At 35.5% G+C, this 18,926-nt stretch overlaps 2 protein-coding genes across 2 annotated transcripts; both read right to left on the reverse strand.

Annotated features, from left to right (window-relative positions):
- Positions 1-3,324: 3,324 nt before the first annotated feature.
- LOC121447930 (olfactory receptor 6F1) lies at positions 3,325-4,251 on the reverse strand. The gene has a single exon (XM_041651300.1). The coding sequence runs from the start codon at positions 4,249-4,251 to the stop codon at positions 3,325-3,327; it is 927 nt and encodes a 308-aa protein (XP_041507234.1).
- Positions 4,252-12,318: 8,067 nt separating this feature from the next.
- On the reverse strand, positions 12,319-13,326 carry LOC121452496 (olfactory receptor 14A2-like). Its single transcript, XM_041658674.1, has one exon. The coding sequence runs from the start codon at positions 13,324-13,326 to the stop codon at positions 12,319-12,321; it is 1,008 nt and encodes a 335-aa protein (XP_041514608.1).
- Between the last annotated feature and the right edge of the window lie 5,600 nt (positions 13,327-18,926).

Here is an 18,926-nt window from a genome sequence, read left to right on the forward strand (position 1 = left end):
AAAAGGTACAGGTTAAGAGAAAGGATACAAAAACAGGATCCAACATTCAGCTGTTTACAAGAAACACACGTCAACCTCAAAGACAGGCACCTACTCAGAGCAAAGGGTTGGGAAAAGGTTTTCCAAGCAAACGGACCTAAGAAACAAGTGGATGTGGCTATACTAATAGCTAATAAAATTGATTTCAAACTAAAATCAATTAGAAGAGATGGAGAAGGACACTTTATACTCCTAACAGGAACAATTCATCAAGATGAAGTCTCAATCCTGATATCTAAAATAAAAGCACCCACACATGTAAAAGAAACATTACTAGAACTCAAATCACACACCAAACCCCACACACTAATAGTAGGACATTTCAACACTCCTCTCTCACTAATGGACAGGTCAACCAGACAGAAACTTAACAGAGAAATAAGAGAATTAAAAGATGTAATGAATCAAATGAATTTAACAGACATCTATAGAACATTCCATCCAAACAGGAAAGAATATACCTTCTTCTCAGCATCTCATGGATCCTTCTCAAAAATTGATCACATACTTGGTAAAAAAGCAAACACCCACAGATACAAAAAAAATTAGAATAAACCCTGTGTCTTATCGGATCACCATGGAGTAAAGTTAGAATTTAACAATTCCACCCCCAGAAAGCCTACAAACTCATGGAAACTGAACAGTCAACTACTGAACCACCCCTGGGTCAAGGAAGAAATAAAAAAAAAATAAAGTCTTCCATGAATTCACCAAAAATAAAGACAAGACATACACAAACCTATGGGGACGGTATGAAAGCAGTGCTAAGAGGAAAGTTCATAGCACCAAGTGCCCACATAAAGAAAACAGAGAAAGCTCACATTAGAGACTTAACAGCATAGCTGAAAGCTCTAGAAAAAAAAAAGAAGCAGATCCATATCTATCACCTTGCCCTCTTTTCAGACTGATGAATATCTTAAATATCACCATAGAACCTTCATCTAGCAACTGATGGAAACAGAGGCTGAGATCTGCATAGGAACACTGGACTGAGCTCTCAAAGTCCAGTTGAAGAGTGAGGATATGAGCAAAGAAGTCAAGACCGTGATGGGTTCACCGACTGAAACAGTCTACCTGAGCTAATGAGAGTTCAGCAACATCAGCTGGACTGGGAAGGAACAAGCATAGCACCAAACTAGTCCCTCTGAATGTGGTTGACAGTTGTATGGGGCAGACTGAGGGGCCACTGGCAGTGGACCCAAGATTTATCCCTACTGCTTGTACTGGCTTTTTGAGAACCTCTTCTCTCTGGATGGATATCTTGCTCAGCTTAGATATAGTAGGGAGGGCCTTGTAGCAATGTGCCTTACCCTCTCTGAGGAGTGAATGGGGGTATGTTGTGAGGGTATTTATAGGGAATGGGAGGAGGGGAAGGAGTGGGAAAGATAGTTTGTTTTCTTTTTTTAAAAATAAACTACATATGTATAAAATTTCTTTTGGGGTGAAAACACTTTTATTATTGTAGTTATTTAAAAATAAAGTGTGTATAGATATAATGCATAGATTCGTGTTTCTGTTCCTTTAGTGTTTCAAAGGAATATCAAAGAAACATTAGTAATTTTATATTCAGATTTTCTCAGGTTTTTATCTTTATATTTAAATTTAAACAGTATTACAAAAACATTAAAACATATTTTGGGAAAAAAAGATCTTTCTTCTGCAAAGCATGCATCAGCTCCCAGTGCTTCAGCTGGATGTTGAGGCTCAGGAGCTCCTCACATATCCATGATGAAATGCTGATGGGCTTGATCTTGTGCACGTCCTGCGGCGTTAAAACCATTAGGAGACAAGGTAGAAAGAAAAGATCTACAAGTTTCAAATGAGATATTAATATATCCATTAAACTTAAGACAATTTCTCGTATTTTTCTATATATTAGATTTTCATTACTAAAATAACTAAGTTTTTAAAAATGTCTACCTGTCTTAACATCTTTAAATGCTCATTTTTTTTCTAAACAGGGTTTCTCTGTATTCCTGCTTCGTGGAACTTGCTTGGTAGATGATCCTGGCCTCAAATTGAGAGACCTGTCTGCCTCTGCCTCCAAAGTCCTAAGATTAAAGGCATTTACCACCAATAACTGCCTAAATGATGATCTTATAGGTTAGTATCATGGGAAATAGTTGATAGTAACAGTAGCCTGTTTACCGCCTAAATTATACTGGTGCCAAACCAGTGCAAGGCCAACTTAGACTTTACAGCTGAAACATATCTCAAAAACCACAACCACCAACAAAGCAATCACCTGTAACAGCACTCCCGAAAGCAAGTAAAACCATAGGTTACAGAGAAAGATTATATATTGGATGGCCTCCTGGTACTAAAGTTCTTCTAATCTCACAACATCCAGTAGGCTCCTAAAAATTTGGTGCATAATATTCCTTTCAAGTAGATGCATATAGTTCTTTGTTATTGCTTCTTTATTTCAGGTGCCATTAATGAAGTCTAAATACAGTACACCAGTTGATGATACATTACTGCAAATCCCCTGAGGATGAGAAATAGGTAAGGAGTAAAAGAAATTATTAAAGGACCTTAAAATATTATAATCTTCTCTGAAAAATATATCTCAGGTCCGGTATACCACCAAAGAAAGCACTCATTTTCCAGGAATAGATTTATCTCAGAATTCTTGCAATTTATGTCATAACTGAGCTTAAACATTGATTTTTCTTGAATTTGTTTCTGTTTCCTTTCAACTGTAATGCTGTCAGGGGTACGGTAGAATATTTCTATATTTAGTTTTGGACAAAACAGTAATACAACCATTTCCTTTTGTTAATTTTAATCTTCTGCTTGTTTTGTTTAGAAATAGCAACTGATCTTTAATTTTTGGAAAAATACCTGTATTTCATTAACGAATATTGGTTGTTTGTAATCTACTGCTTGGAAATGATCACAATCTATTATTTTTCTCCTGTAATGCTTGTATATTACTGTACAGGGAGCATGAAAGTATCTTGTAACTTCACATATGCTTATTCATCTACACTTTACCTGCAATATCTTGGCTTATTCTTCTCACATCCTTGTAAAATTAATGTTTTACTTTGTGACTATCAGAGTCAAATAATACGTTTTAAATATATACATTCAAAGAACAAACTGTGTCTCAAAATAAATTTACATTCCCATTTTTTATATCTTTATAAACATTTCTAACTATTCATATCTTGCCCATCACACACAACTCTATGGAAAAAATTTCCTGTAAATGATAAAAATATATTACAAAGTATTCAGCCCTGTGTTCTTGAAGGAAATGTCTATGGCACTTCAGGAGGGTCACATTCTCCTCCATTTCTTCATCAGAGTTTCTCTGACCTCCTTGTTACGAAGGGTATAGATGAAGGGATTGAGAACTGGAGTTACCACTGTATTGAGGACATGGACCGCTTTGGTCAGATCTAAGTCATCCTTGATGGAGGTTCGAACATGGAGGAAAATGGTGGAACCGTACCAGATGAGCACCACAGTGAGGTGGGAGGAGCAGGTGGAGAATGCTTTGCTTCGGCCACTTGCAGAAGGAATCCTCAGGATGGTGCTAATTATGTAAACGTAAGAAATCAGAGTAATGAGACAGGAGCTCAGGATCACCACAAAAGCTATCACGAAAGCCACCGTCTCCACGGCCTGTGTACTGGTGCAGGCCAGGGCAATCCAGGGTGCAATATCACAGAAGAAATGATTGATTGCATGAGAGCCACAGAAGGACAAGGTGCTGATGAGGGCTGTTGGCACAGAGATGGCCAGGAAGCCACAAATCCAGGAGCTAAGAGCCAACTGTGCTGAGAGTAGACTGTTCATTATAGCTGGGTAGTGTAGTGGAGAGCAGATGGCAAGATAGCGATCATAAGCCATGGCTGCCAAGAGGAAGTATTCTGTGCAACCTAGGGAGAAAACCAGGTACATCTGCAAAAGACACCCTGAAAATGATATGGTCTGGCTTCTTCCCACCAGGATGGCCAGAGCTTTGGGGACTGCAGCCGTGGTATACCAGATCTCCAGGAATGACAGGTTGCTCAGAAAGAAATACATAGGGGTATGTAACTGGTGTGAAGTACTGACCAATAACAAGATTGCCATATTACCACCAATGGTAAGGAGATACATCACCAGAAACAGCACGAAAAGAGAAAGCTGTAGGGTCTGTGGCCCAGGGAAGCCCAAGAGAAGAAAGGCTTGAGCTAGAGTCGCATTCTCTGTGACCATTGTGCTAACTTCAAACCAGAAACAGACTTTCTTCACTTAGGACTTTAGACTGGCTGTGCAGTCCTAGAAAGATGAAAAGAAGTAATGTCATGAAAGTTTGACATTTAGACTATCAAGCATGTGTTATCACTGTCAACTGATGTGGAAATTAATGTGCAAAAATTTCCTGAATATTCACTAAAGTCATCGTGTTAACTATATTACAGGTTGTTTTTGTGGTTATCCTGAGTTCCAAGAATTAAATCCTGCCTCTGCCCGACTTATCTAGAACTCAAAAGGATAACTATTTCAAGGTGATCCATTCACTGTATTTTAAATTTTTACCTGTGTGACAAATGGGAAAGTAAAATAGCTTCCAATAGAAAACAAGCATCTATTTGTTCTGAAATTGGTCCAACAACTTAAATTGGAACCACATTTGACAGTTACAGAGTTAAAGTTCTTTTTTAAATCTTAAACATAGTGTACAGAAGTAGTATTTATATTTCCTGGTCTGTATTGTTTCATCTAATGATCTTGATGATGATCATGATAGTAGTAGTAAATCTATATGAAACAATTGGGAGAAAATGGGTTTCTGCATCAGTAACATCAGTAATTGAGAGTAGATAAAGACTATAATGTAATTTGAAGGTCTTTCTTAAAAATACAAGCTTAAGTCCTTTCCATTTCCCAGATATTGTAAATAGTTCAATGATAACATGGGTAAGCAAATAAATGTGAAACTCTGTCCTGTTTCTTTTGTCTGTCCTTGGTGTATGAGGTTATCTTTTTAAGACAGGTATCTCTTCGTGCTCTGTTTCATTCATAATTTTCTGTCTAATTGTATAGTTCCAGCCAGTGAATCATGAGGAGCAAAGGAAAAATAGTTTTAATTTTCTTACACTGCAGTAGTAAAACATATAATATATAGATTATTAATTATTCTATTTGAATAAAATAGTGTTAGATGTCATTGATCCAGAGGAGAAAAATAAATAGAATAAGATCATCAGGGTAAATGCTAATTAAGTTTTTACCTCCCCCCCAAATTGTTAAAATGATGCTTAACTATGTGTCATCCTGTGTATCTTGCAGATTGATAGGTACAATGGGTTACAAAAATTGTAATTGTTTAGTTGTTGAAACCCTAAAGCCAAAAGTTAGTATCTTTTGATGTTATTCATTTTTTTTTATTTTGTAAAATGTAGTCAAGGAGCAACAAATCAAATTTATATTGGCGGCTACCAGTACTGTGAAGTATCTGAATATGATTCTCTAAAATATGGAGTCTTGGCAAGAAAGGTGTTTAAACACAGAAGCAGTACAGAAAACTGTAGAACTTGGAGGGTCATTAGCTGTAATTCTTTCATCCTGAAAATCCACATATGTGGAGATTCTTTCTTGTCTCTACAGTGAAGAAATAGCACACCAAGTAAGCAAGTGAATTCTCACCAAACACACTCCAATTTCTCATCTACTTATTACCATTGTATCTGTTTTCTTCACACCATACTTCATCATGAGATTCAAGAATACGCATCATTTCTCTTGGTATCTTGGTCTTAATTGTTGAGTGTCTCCCTGTCATAAATCTTAAATACATATTGTTACACTCACTCTTTCTAATATCTTCTTGTTGTTGGAAGGCCAATCATGAGAATTGCAATGCTAAATGAAAGTTGGTATTTCAGTCACACTTCATATCTAACATCATCTTCATAAACCTATAAACATCCTTTTGCTCATATTGTGAACTGAAGATTGGTGATGGTGAGGAGGGGTCGTGTTAAAGATTCTACAAAGTATTAATAGACTTACGAGGATGTCTGTGTCCTTGCAGAGTAGAACATTACAGGGTCAGAGACTACTTGTCTTAGGCAATTAGTGTTTCCTCTTTATAGTCATGTATTTCCTACCACAGTTTTTTAGCTAATATTCTAGTAACTGTCAATTAAATCCCTTTAAAAACTGTTTGTTGAGGTCCCTAGCATCCATTAGCCCAAATGCCCAGAATGTCATCAAACAACATTTGAACGCTACTGCAAAGATATTTCAGTGTTGCTCTAACCTGCCATCAGATGTTCCTAGCAATGTATTTTAAAGATCCCTTTATTTGTGGATTTCTTTTTCTGTATTGTAACAAAATTCAGAAAAGTATTGCCACGTTAGGAAACATTATTTGAGGTAAAGTAGAAATGTAGTCCTAGATCCCGGTCTCTCAAATGTTGTCTAAAATAATCTTTTATACCAGTTGAATTGAGAGTTGCCCTTGTGTTGAAATCACGCTATTTTATAGACAATGATGATTAAAAACAGAAGCCAAAGAAGTTTCCAAAAACAGAACTGTGAAAATTATTTCTAGAGGCTTGACTACAGTCCCAGACAACGTTTAAACTGTATTTTCAGTGACCTTTACAAGGGTCTTTCTAACATCAGATTCTTAGGTCAAAAGAGATGATACTTTAATACATGCAGTACAATTTTACTCTATTATGAACTAATATTTGTTTGATACGTGATTATCTTTTTCTATGTTTTTAAGACCTGTGTATAGTGCTTAATAGTTGAATGGATTTAGTACTAATTCTGAGATCACCAAAATAAAATTTGGTCATATTCTGCCAACAAAAGGGAGATAGGAGGATAAGGAAATGAAGTATATAAAAGATCAAATGCAATCAAAATGGGTAAAAATATGCCATTATAATACAAACTTATTATCTTAACATGCTAATACCCACAAACATATATAATACTGATGTTGAATATGTGAAATCATTTTACTCAGCATAAGAAGGGAGGAGCATTTCTGTGTTCAAGGTTATCTTGGGGGCACCCAAAGGTGCTTGCCATAGAAAATGGAGAGAAGGGGAAGAAAATATATTCAAAATATTATAATTAAAATATCCTGTGATTTTGAAAATTAGCTACAAGTTGAAACTAATTATCCTATTTCATGGAAACATATTGTTTTAAGCAATTCTTAAGGGCATCTTGTAGTTTAAATTTCTCATGGGTAGAATTTTCAAAGTTTGAATATATAAGATACTACCTTTCTTATAAAAATAGATAATTTTAACTGAAGATAATACATTTGGGTTATTTCTGATTTACATATTTAAGGTATTAATGAAACGCACCGTGGCTCTGTCACATAACAAATTATCAATACAAAACAAACCAGAGTTCGGAAAGAATGCTTTGAATTCAATATAATCCCTTTGCTTACCCCGTTGTTCTTTCTGCCATAAATGTCATAAAGCTCACACATTGTCTTCCAAACTCACCTTTCTCGTCTTCATAGTGTAATGCTTTTCTTTGCATAAAGGACTACATTTTATTTTGATCTCTGTCTCTCTCTCTCTAGTATGTGTTTGTGTGGCCTGCCTTTCCTCCCTTATGGTTATTACATTGCATTGTACGGTCTACTTTACTTCGTTTTGAATTCATTGCTGTTAAATAAATGCCATCCTCCATGGTCTTTGAAACTCTCCATATTTTTAGTTTCCTTTTGACCTTTTGGTGGTAAAACTTTCAGTTTGGTGTTTGATGTCTTCCTCTCCTCATGATAATAAGATTCCTGCTAAAAGCAATTTGCTCTTAAGTAACTGCTTAGGTAGAGATGAAACCTTCGGGAGGAAGTTAATAATTTCTCTTGAGAATTTAGGGTCATTTACAAAACTGTGACCTCTGGCTAAACCTTCGAAAATGGAGACTTCAGAATTTTTAGTTTATTCATATTTTATATATATTGAGGCTCTATTTTTTTCAGTAAACCTTGCAGGTTAGAAGGCCATGAGAAACTTTTGTTCTGTGCATTTTGGGTTTTGGCTATGTGTGTTTGCATGTGTTTGTGTGTGTATGTGTGGTGTGACAAAAAGCATGAAGTTAAGTGTGTGTTAGAGCATATTCTGAGAAGTTGGGGGAAGTAATATGATAAACCTATATTAAATGATTTTTAAAAAAAATAAAATAAATAATGTCAAAAGAATGGTGATGGTATGCAATTCTGTGATGGAACAAGAGTTTGTATGTTTTAAGACTATGATCACATACATCCATGATCCCTTTTGGTGGCTGCTTTGGTCTAGATCCCCATTATTTCATTTTATATATTTTTAAAACAATCTCCTCTCATTTTACATTGTAATCCTAGTTTTCACTCCCTCCCTTTTTTCCATTCTCCCTAACTTCCATCCCACTCCACCCCCATCTCTTCAGAGAGGGTAAGGCTTCCCCTAGGGAGTCAAAAAAGTCTAGCGCATCACTTTGAGGCAGGACCAAGGCCCTCCCCGCCATATATGTTTTTCTTTTTGTGGTAGGATGCGTGTCCTCGTCCCATCACTGAAAGCCTTGGCTGGTTACAGAAGATGATCTGTTTAGGCTCCATATACTACTTTACTTGGAATACTCACTGGTGTTACCTGCACATGATCCAGGAAGTTTTCACTGAACTAGGTTTCCATATTACCTCATAAACATCCCCAAATTTCAGGAATCTCTTCCCAAAATCTCATCTCAATATCGCCCTTTTCCATCTGATCCTTCCTGTTCCCATACCCACTTATCCCCAGACCAACTCCAAAATATATTCTATTTTTCCTTCCTAGGGAGATTGGCACATCCCTGCTCAACCTTTTAATCTAACTTCTCTGCAACTGTGGATTGTTGTGTGATTAGCCTTTACTCAACAACTAGTATCCACTTGGTAATACACATCATGTTTGTCAGTCTGTGTATGAGTTTCCTTAATAAGGATGACTTTATTTTCTCTTTCCTCCCATTTGTCTGCAAATTTCATGATGTCACTTTTTTTTAATAGAACATGGCCCACAGAATCAATTTTATAAGGCTTATAGAAACTCACAAAGACTGAAGCAATAGTCATAGAGTCTGCATGGGTCTCTGCTATATCCCCTGAAAATATGTTGCTGTTGTTTAGTTCAGGGTTTTCTGGGACTCCTAATAGGGCAAAGACTCTTTTGCCTTTGCTTTGGACCTTTTCATCCTACTGAGTTGCTTTGTCTAGCATTGATATGAGGGTTTGTGCTTTCTTTGCCATGTTTAGTTGATACCTCTGGAAGACCTGCACTTTTCTGAAGGAATTCACTGAGTAGTGTATCTGAGGAGAGGACTGGTAAAAATGGAGTAAGGGTATGTTGTGTTTGGGATGCATTATTATATAAGAGAAGAATATATAGAAAGAAAAGTGAAAAAAAATACATCCCGACTGGTGGCTCAAACCACTGCTTAAAGCCATAGTTTAGGGTCGGTGGATACCTGATTTAATTTTCAGATTGGTGAGTCCTGGAATAAGAAACTAAACCAGGGATATGTGGGGTAGTAGCAGAAACAGAGACAAGTTTCTTAAGAGAAAATTACTTAGGAGATTGGAAATGAATCAAAACTGGTGAAATAGTCAAAATTTCAGTGGCCCCACACCTGGAGCCTTGTAGAATGTTTATGCCTCATTTACATACCACACACTGTGTTCTTTATAGACGATTTACATATTAAATACTTTGTTACGTACGCTGTATTTGTTACACATAGTCCATGGTCAAAGGGATTTGCAGTCTTTCTCAGTAATCTATTTCCTTCATATTTTCTTCCACATTAATACACAACCTCCTCCTCTATCCTGTTTTCTAACATTGGAATCAAGCAAGATAAATGATTTCTCTTATACTTGGGTTGTGCTGTTTTGTTGCATGGTAAGGGGCCACTTGTTTTTTCCTGGCTGTCTGGCTAGCTTAGCCCCAAAATAACCACAAAAAAATTGTATTAATTCAATCACTGCTTGGCCCATTAGCTCTAACTTCTTATTTGCTAACTCTTACAACTTAGTTTAACCCATTTCTATTAATTTTTGTATTGCCACATGGCAGTGGCTTACTGGTAAAATTCTCAGCATCTGTCTCTGGCAGATCTATGATTTTAGCCTCATCAATGAACAAATTGTTAAACAGACACAAAAGACAAGTAAACCAAAGTTTATTTGTGAAGTAAAAAACAGTTACAATCTGTACATCACATATCAGAGAGAGTAATTTTTTTGTGGACCATGTTAAGGTATGGAGAAGGGTTTTGTTTATAGAACAGCAAATGTTGATGGTGCTATAGTTTGATGTAGTTTATTTGTCTCCTTTGATTTTTGTAATTTAGGACTTGAGATTGACTATACTGAGGTGCAATATAGAAAAATCATACACAGCTAGTTGAGTCGAGCATAGTCTTTTATATTGTACTTCTTTAGTTTTATTAGCAGAACTTTATGTAGCTCAGTGGATGGAGGTTTTAAGGACATGCACATTGTTCAAGGAATTGTTATGAATAATGGTTTTAAAGATCACAAGTATATTCCAGAAGGGTGAGTATATATTTTTTCTGTTTGAAAGAGAGAAAAAAGTGATTTGTTTCATTACGTGTGTGTCTCAGATGGAATAGGATATAAGAAACTTGGACATTGTCTTAATCCTTTACACTGATTATATTAACCCTTTTTCAAAATAACTATACTTCATTACTACTGTAATTAAATTTGTTTGTACATTATAAAAAACCTCCTGGAAAATATTTTAGTTTTTCTAGCAAGGAAAACCAATTAAATTAAAAGGGCAGATAATTGTTCTGATAAAGTACAGAATGGACAGAAAGATATAAAAGTTTGTAAAGAAAATATTTTGTGTTGAAAGAGACTGGTAAATTCACCTCAAGAAATATTTTATGAACAAGTGATTCTTGTCTTTTGCAACTGTTGCAGGTTTCGTAGCTTCTTTCCCGACACCGATGAGAACACTCACCTGCATATAGTTAGATCTAATGCATTCCTGCACTGTGTGCAGGTTGACAAAGATACATGGATGACTATGTGTTATCTTTATCTGTAGAAAAACACCACCCCAGACCAGATAGAGAAACACAGAAAGATTTATGAAACACCAACAAAGTTCTATTTGGTAAACCACTGTGTTTATTGGGATTACTTACTTACAGGAGCATGGAAGACTCAAATACAGCTGCAATACCAAAACCTTCCATTCTCATTAGTGACAACTCACAGTAGCTGCATAACTGCTGCTTGATGCATGAAGTTCGAATAACTTCACAGATTGCAAAAGCCCTTTCAGGCCACTAGGAAAGTCAGAAAGTTCCTCCTCTCCTTAGCAGATATTTAACATTTCTATAATGTTGGAAAGGAATTGTGTTTTTAAACTATCTAGAGCATAAAAGAGAATTTAGACGCAAGCTTTAGAATCAGGAGCCTTCATCCTTTCACCTATACTGTATCTATTCAGGAGAAACTACAGAAAAAAATCCACACAAATTTCAACTTCTCCAGTGTCTTTCTTTTTTTTTTAAATATTTATTTATTATGTATAATTTATTTATTTATTATGTATACAATATTCTGTCTGTATGCCTGAAGGCCAGAAGAGGGCGCCAGACCTCTTTACAGATGGCTGTGAGCCACCATGTGGTTGCTGGGAATTGAACTCAGGACCTTTGGAAGAGCAGGCAATGCTCTTAACCATTGAGCCATCTCTCCAGCCCCCCTCCAGTGTCTTTCTTATAATAATCTCAACCCGAGTGGCTACTATTTCTCCCTTTGAATTTGTATCACAACATCTTCCTCCAGTTTTGCCTTTGCTTTAAGCAGTTGATATTTCTTTTAAGATTAAGCCTAATAGAAACTACACCAATTGAGTTGATTTCTTGCCTATTCTTTATAATTACTAGAAAGATTAGCAGAGAAAAAATAGATTTAAATTTACCTTGATTGATCACTTGCTTCCACTGCATAAGCTGATTTTTTGAGACTGTTATTTTTGTTTGTAAATACATCATATAATGAGTTATCCAATGATAAGCTATTTAATCTTACCATGATCAAAGTGATCAGTCTTTAAGATAAGAATTGTTCCCAAATGAGAACAGATTTAGCATATCAGAACCACAAACTGGTACGATGACATCAAATGTTAGTCACATACAATAAAATTTCTGATCTTAGATCATATCGTCCTTATGCTGAATGTTCATTAACCAAGGCAAAAAGGAGTGTCCACACTTCTCTTTCCTATGTCAAAAATTACAAATCTTGCTTTCAGCTTGCAAGGCACTATACCACTGACAGACACGTTGACGTGTTAAATGAAGTGAACCCCTGTGGCAGAGATTTTGCTGTAACCTCCTCAGAGCACACTTGACATCATTGTTCCTCAGACTGTAGATCACAGGATTGAGGGCTGGAGGTAACAGAGTGTAGAGCACAGAAAAGATTTTATCTGCGATTGATGGGACATTTGAGGGAGCCTTCAGATAGACAAAGCAAGCAGTGGCAACGAAAACAGTGAACACAGTGAGGTGGGGGATGCATGTGGCAAATGCTTTGGACTGACCTTTATTAGTAGGAATCTTAAGAACAGTGGAGAAAATATAAAAGTAAGAGATCACCACACAAGTAAAGCAAGACATGCCTAGAAACAGACCAATTCCAAGACTTGAATTAATGAGCACAAGTCTTTCAGAGCAGGAAATCCTTAGCAATGAGGGGACATCACAGAAAAACTGTGGGATCACATTGGAGCCACAGAATGACATAGAAAATGTTCCCGCTGTATTTATGGCTCCAAAGAGTACTCCAGTAGCCCAGGAAATACCCACCATCAGCACACATATACCACCATTCATGATGGTATCATAGTGCAGGGGACTGCAAATGGCAACATAGCGGTCATAGGACATGGCAGTCAGGATAAATACTTCTCCTCCTGTGAAGGAACTCAATAAGAATACCTGAACCGCACAACCAAGAATGGAAATAAAATTGTTGTGTATTAGACTATTTACAACTAAATTTGGGATGGTAACTGACACAAAGAAGACATCCAACAGGGACAAATTCTTCAGGAAGAAGTACATGGGTGTTTGAAGCTGCAGGTCAAGGGTGATAAGAGTGATGATGATCAGGTTACTTACTAGGGCCGCCATGTACATCACTAGGAAGGACACTCCACATAAAGTCTGTAGCTCCTGGACGTCAGAGATCCCCATAAAGAAGAATCCGGTTATTGCAGTGACATTAGCCATACTAGCTTCTTTTCAGGGCCTGTCACCATGAAAGAAATAATAAATAATTACTGGGGCTGCTATCAGTAATAACATTTATGTACAGATATGCTCAGAGAAAAATATCCAGGAAACTACATATAAGGTACACATATTTCCCCCAAAAATCTCATTTCATTCCGACTTCCCCTCATATCCTTACTTTCTGTCTCTCTTTAATTTATATTCCTTGTATTTTTGTGTTTGTATTTTCATCTTTCTGTCCTCCCTCACTCTCTTCTCTCAGACTTTCCTCATTTTTATCTCCCCTTTCCATTATTTATGTCTCTCCCTTCTCTATAATCATCATTGGTACATCCTCAAGGTTCTATATATGCAGACTTAGTTTTTTAAGATTCAGGTATAGAATCTTCAGTCTTCTGAGTAGCAAAAACAATATTTGACATAAATAATTCTCACCACTTTAAGTTTATTGCCATAATTAGTTTAGGCAAAAATTTCCATGACAATAGAAAGGTCTTGTTTCCCTTTGAGTAGTATTATATAATTCTTTTATAGATATTGAGTTTGCCAATAGGTTTTTTTTTTTTTTCGAGACAGGGTTTCTCTGTGGCTTTGGAGCCTGTCCTGGAACTAGCTCTGTAGACCAGGCTGGTCTCGAACTCACAGAGATCCGCCTGCCTCTGCCTCCCAAATGCTGGGATTAAAGGCGTGCGCCACCATCGCCCGGCTTGCCAATAGGTTTTAAGAAAGATTTTGGATGTTTGAACAATAGCATCTTGTTAATTATATATCTAAAAATTACCTAAGCATTATAATTGCATATGCATTAAAACATAATATTACTCCTTATAATATGCAATTACTATGTATCAATATAATAAACAAAAGAAAAATGCAGAAAAATAAAACACATAAAGGGTAAAAATAGAATAATGTGTTTTTTAAAATCCTATAGGCACAAACTTGCATTTGTACTAGATGGCTATGAGTTTGGACAGTAAAATTTTGACTAATTTAATGAATATTTCTGACAACTCTTTCCTAACAGTTTTAACTAAAAAATATTAATGAAATGAAATCCATATTTCATGCTGCTTTACTTAAAATCACTTCAAATGTCTAATGGAAATCTAAGGGTAAGATAGATATGGCATCTATCCCATACTTTACCTTTCATTTGATTGTCTTAAACTTTAAGAGAAACTTATGCTCTACTCTGAGGACAGGCAATGTGTCTACCTTTGGATAGTAATGCTGTCCCTTAAAGGCAGAAGAAAAGATTGACTAACTAACGTATTCCCAATGTATCAACAATCATCTTTTACATCATCTATAAATGACCAGCAAGGAGCCTTTAACCCTTTCCCTAAACTTGTCTTAAACAGTGGAGTATTGTAGGTAGCTTTATAGGCACTAATGAGGCTGACCCTCTAAAAAGGGAGTCATAAACAAACTGGAAAGAAACCTCAAATCTTCCAAATAAAACTCATGGCATCTATACAGTCTGCAAAGCAAATAAAGGTTTCTCATCCTAACATTTATCTTTCGATTAAACAGTTATTGCCTCTCTAAGAAAAGCCCACTATAATTTTATGGTCAATGTTGAGACACTGTGCAATCAGACAGAGATAAGACTCTCCCAGTCTATAGTCTGACCTGGAAGTTATTACTCACTTCCCTGTTTAACCTCGAAATTCTTGTTGATGCATTGAAAGATAAGGCTGTCCAGTGCACTGATATTTTCTACATCACTGTCCTAATTTCACTATCGTGTTTAATGTTTAATGTGATCCCTATAGCATAGGAATCCATTTAAGAAACTCCAACCTAATATTGCCTCATTTCCTTGAGTATTTCTCTTTATAATGTCATATTTCTTGAAATTAGCTTTTGAATATTATCTAGTATGTCTTGACACAGGTCAAGTTCTATATGTTAAAATAATATTTGAACAATAGGTCAGAATTATTTAGAAATTCTATTCTTTATTTAAAAACCAGAAGACAAATAACTCTTTGTGTGTATGAGTGTATTTGCACTTGTCTGTTTCATGATTATGTGACTGAGATTAATATATAGTACATGCAGACATGCTCCCTCACTTCTGACTTTCCTCCTTTCCTAGTCTCTCTCTCAGTTTTATTTCCATTCCTCTTTTATTTTTAATACATTTTGATAATGAGTTTAGGAATAAATTTTCATGGTTTGAGTTTGGGCTTCTGTCCACTTATGTATCAATGAATTATTCTTCACCCGACAAGGCAAAGATAAGCATATAAGAGCAAGCACAAATATTTTTCTAAACACCAAAAAGGTTTCAGTCCTCAGATGGCATGATTTACTGCAAAAAGTGATTATGATTTATTCATTAATCAAAGAACATAAACGAAAGGGATTTCCACCAATGTGCACAGGATAAGTGTACAGGACAAAGTATCCAAAACATGACACTTAGGAAAACATATTTCTAATAAAACATAACATCATTCCTGTTAGGAGTATTTACTGAAAAACTGTCTGTGTACAGACAAAAGGTGTGATGGAGGTGTGAGATCCTGGACACTTGCCAGGCTCTTACAGTCCTCAGGCTGGGGAAACACAGGAAGAAGACAAATAAGAGATATTCATGCGAATAAATCACTACTAATTACATTGATATTAATATGTTTCCCAATTTCTTCCATATCCATAACATTTTAAAATGTTGCTTTAGAGAGCCCATTTTAACATTTTACCAGGGAAAATCTGAAATGTGTACCTGACAAAAATTCAGATTCTTCACATTCCTAGAAAAGAGCTACTCTTTTGATTTTCCAGCAGGTCAGCCTGAGCATGTGAAATAGTTTACATCTTCAAGAGATCGTGTTAGTATTGGATCACCTTAAAGAAAAATAGAAAATGCAGCTCTCTTTGGTAAGTTCTGAAGTCATATAATATTCTGCTGTCTTTAAGGTTGTTATAAAACTCAAAGTTCTGAGTTGAAGTGTCTTCATTTCTCATCCTGAGGAAGCAAATATTAACAACATGGAAAATATTTCACCTTCTTATAAACTTTGCTCCGGATTCATTTAAGTCCATACACAATGAGCATATTCCTCGCAGACCTCTCACTGTCACTTGGTTACTTCCTACTAGTCCCAGAAGGCAAATCTTTCTGGATAGCCTTATTAAGAACCCATGTCTTATGTCAATTAGTGTTGTAAAAAAAATGCTGTTTTAAAACTTTGATTTATCTGGTCCTGAAAATATACTAGAATAAGTAAAAAATATGTGATCATATTTTCTTCAAAATTAAATAAAAAATGTATTTGCTTAGCTGCACAGTGCATATAGTTGGAGACAATGTTAGAGGTGAAAAAATGAGTTATTCATTAAAGGTTGAAGATAACCACTAGAAGGAAATTTCCAAATAAATCTCTATCTCATGCATATCATGAGGTGAATCTGGTTACTGAAGTGAAACTGAAATGCTCCATTTATAGTGCCTGGACTTTATCAGGGTAAATATTATCAATGTCTCAAATAATAACATTGGTGTACAGAAATGCTCAATAGAAAATGTGTCAATCGGCTGCCTAAAGAATAAAACAATACATTTTTGCATCATTTCTTTCTCTTTACCACACATATCATTCCCTACTCACTCTTCCTTCTATAGCTTTTCTGAATATATCTCTGCCCTCTTTTCCTCCTCTCTTGCTCCCTCACTTCTGACTTTCCTCCTTTCCTAGTCTCTCTCTCAGTTTTATTTCCATTCCTCTTTTATTTTTAATACATTTTGATAATGAGTTTAGGAATAAATTTTCATGGTTTGAGTTTGGGCTTCTGTCCACTTATGTATCAATGAATTATCCTTTCATAAATGTTGACTATACTTGGGTTAACTTTAGAAAGATTAAAAGCAATTTTGAATGTTTGAACTCAAAATTCGCCTCAAAGTGATCATTACTATTTTATATATATATCAGATTATCACATTACCACCATATCATACACAATTACCGTGCATCAAAGTGCATAAACAAATAAATGAGATGAAGAAAAATAAAATGCAAAAAATATAAAAATAAAATATGGGAATTTCATTTCATCCTGTAGCCTAAACCTAGCCTCTGTGTAAGATGGTTATGTGTCTGGGCCACAGAAGATTGTCATTTTAACTCTATCTTAATGGACTTCTCCCTCTCTCTCTTTTAATCAAGAAATCAGAAGAGATCTAAAACAAACATTTAAGGACTCCTTTGCCTAAAATGAGGGGGCATCACAGAAAAATTGTTGAATCACACGGGATAAACAGAAATGCAATGAAAATGTGCCAGCTCTTTATATGGCTCCAAAAATCACCCTGGTAGCTCAGGACACATCCACCATCGGTACACACATATCATCACCCTGATGGGATCATATTGCAGGGGAAAACAGTTGGTAAAAAGAGGTCACAGAACATGAGGCCTTAAATAATCTTGATCAATAATGAAAGTCAGTTATTTGAAAAGCAAAATTAGCAGTGATAAACTTCCATAGTTTTGTTATAAGGTATGGATCCTAATCGATTTTTAAAAGTGATGCAGAATTTTTCTTTTAGCTATATTCTTCAAAAACAGTTTTACCTTCTGCAAATACTAAGAATTTCTGGCAAGACACTTCCTATTCCCTGAAGGACAGCCTTCTACAAGGATGTTCCAAAATGGACAAAATTTTTAAATGCCTTATAATCCCTTATGGTAATTCCCTTAGGTCAACACATCTCCCAACCATGATCAAAAAAGTTTCTGTTTAAAGCAGATGTTGATTATCACAGATGAATAAAAGAGGATGAAGTGAAGAAAATAAGTGTCTACAGAATATTCAGCCCTAAAGGAATTATATAAACTCCATCCTCAGGTCTTGAGACTCAGAATTAATTGCGTAAAGGGTATGGAAAATGTATAGAAGACTGATTAGGTGGATTACTAGGAGGAAAATTTTTCTCAACACAGAAATGATGCTATCCATATAACTCAAACAGCTTGTGCAGCTCTTAACAACTTGTGAAGAATGAAAGACCAAATTCCAGCATGGAAGGGAGAATAGAATACAAAATCTTACCCTATCAGAAGAGATATTAAAATTTACAGATGCCTGGAGTTTAAAAGTTAGGTTCTGTACAAATGTAGGCTCTGGTATGTAAACCAATATCAAGTGTTATATTACATATACAAGAAATCTGGGGCAGCACAAGTTGGTCTTGAAGTATTATGTCATAGATCTGGGAGACATTGGGCCATGAATATGATCAAAAACATTGGAAAAACTCAAAATTCTCTAAAGAAAATGGAAAGGCAGTAAATAAATGTAAAGTGAATGTAGACTTGCTTAGCTGCACTTTATAAACTACTTTGAGCAAGGCATTTAAATGAATAAAACTTAGGATTTTTATGTGTGTTGTTCATGGTATTACTATTGTCACAGTGAATTAAATATTTTAATACTCATTTCAGCTGTTATATTATTAACAGTCTCTGTTCTTATAATCTATAATACTTCTTTTCCTTGGTTGCATCTTCTGATCCTACTGTTTACAGGTCTTTTCTATTAAATTGATATTTTAAATTCCAATATGTCTATTAAATTGTTTT

This window comes from Microtus oregoni, unplaced genomic scaffold (genome assembly GCF_018167655.1).
Source record: "Microtus oregoni isolate MIOR12 unplaced genomic scaffold, Mior012 000000F_ref0000247, whole genome shotgun sequence".
NCBI lineage: Eukaryota > Metazoa > Chordata > Mammalia > Rodentia > Cricetidae > Microtus > Microtus oregoni.

Coding starts and splice junctions, on each gene's coding strand:
- LOC121447930 (XM_041651300.1), bottom strand. CDS start 4,251: ATGGTCACAGAGAATGCGACTCTAGCTCAAGCCTTTCTTCTCTTGGGC.
- LOC121452496 (XM_041658674.1), bottom strand. CDS start 13,326: ATGGCTAATGTCACTGCAATAACCGGATTCTTCTTTATGGGGATCTCT.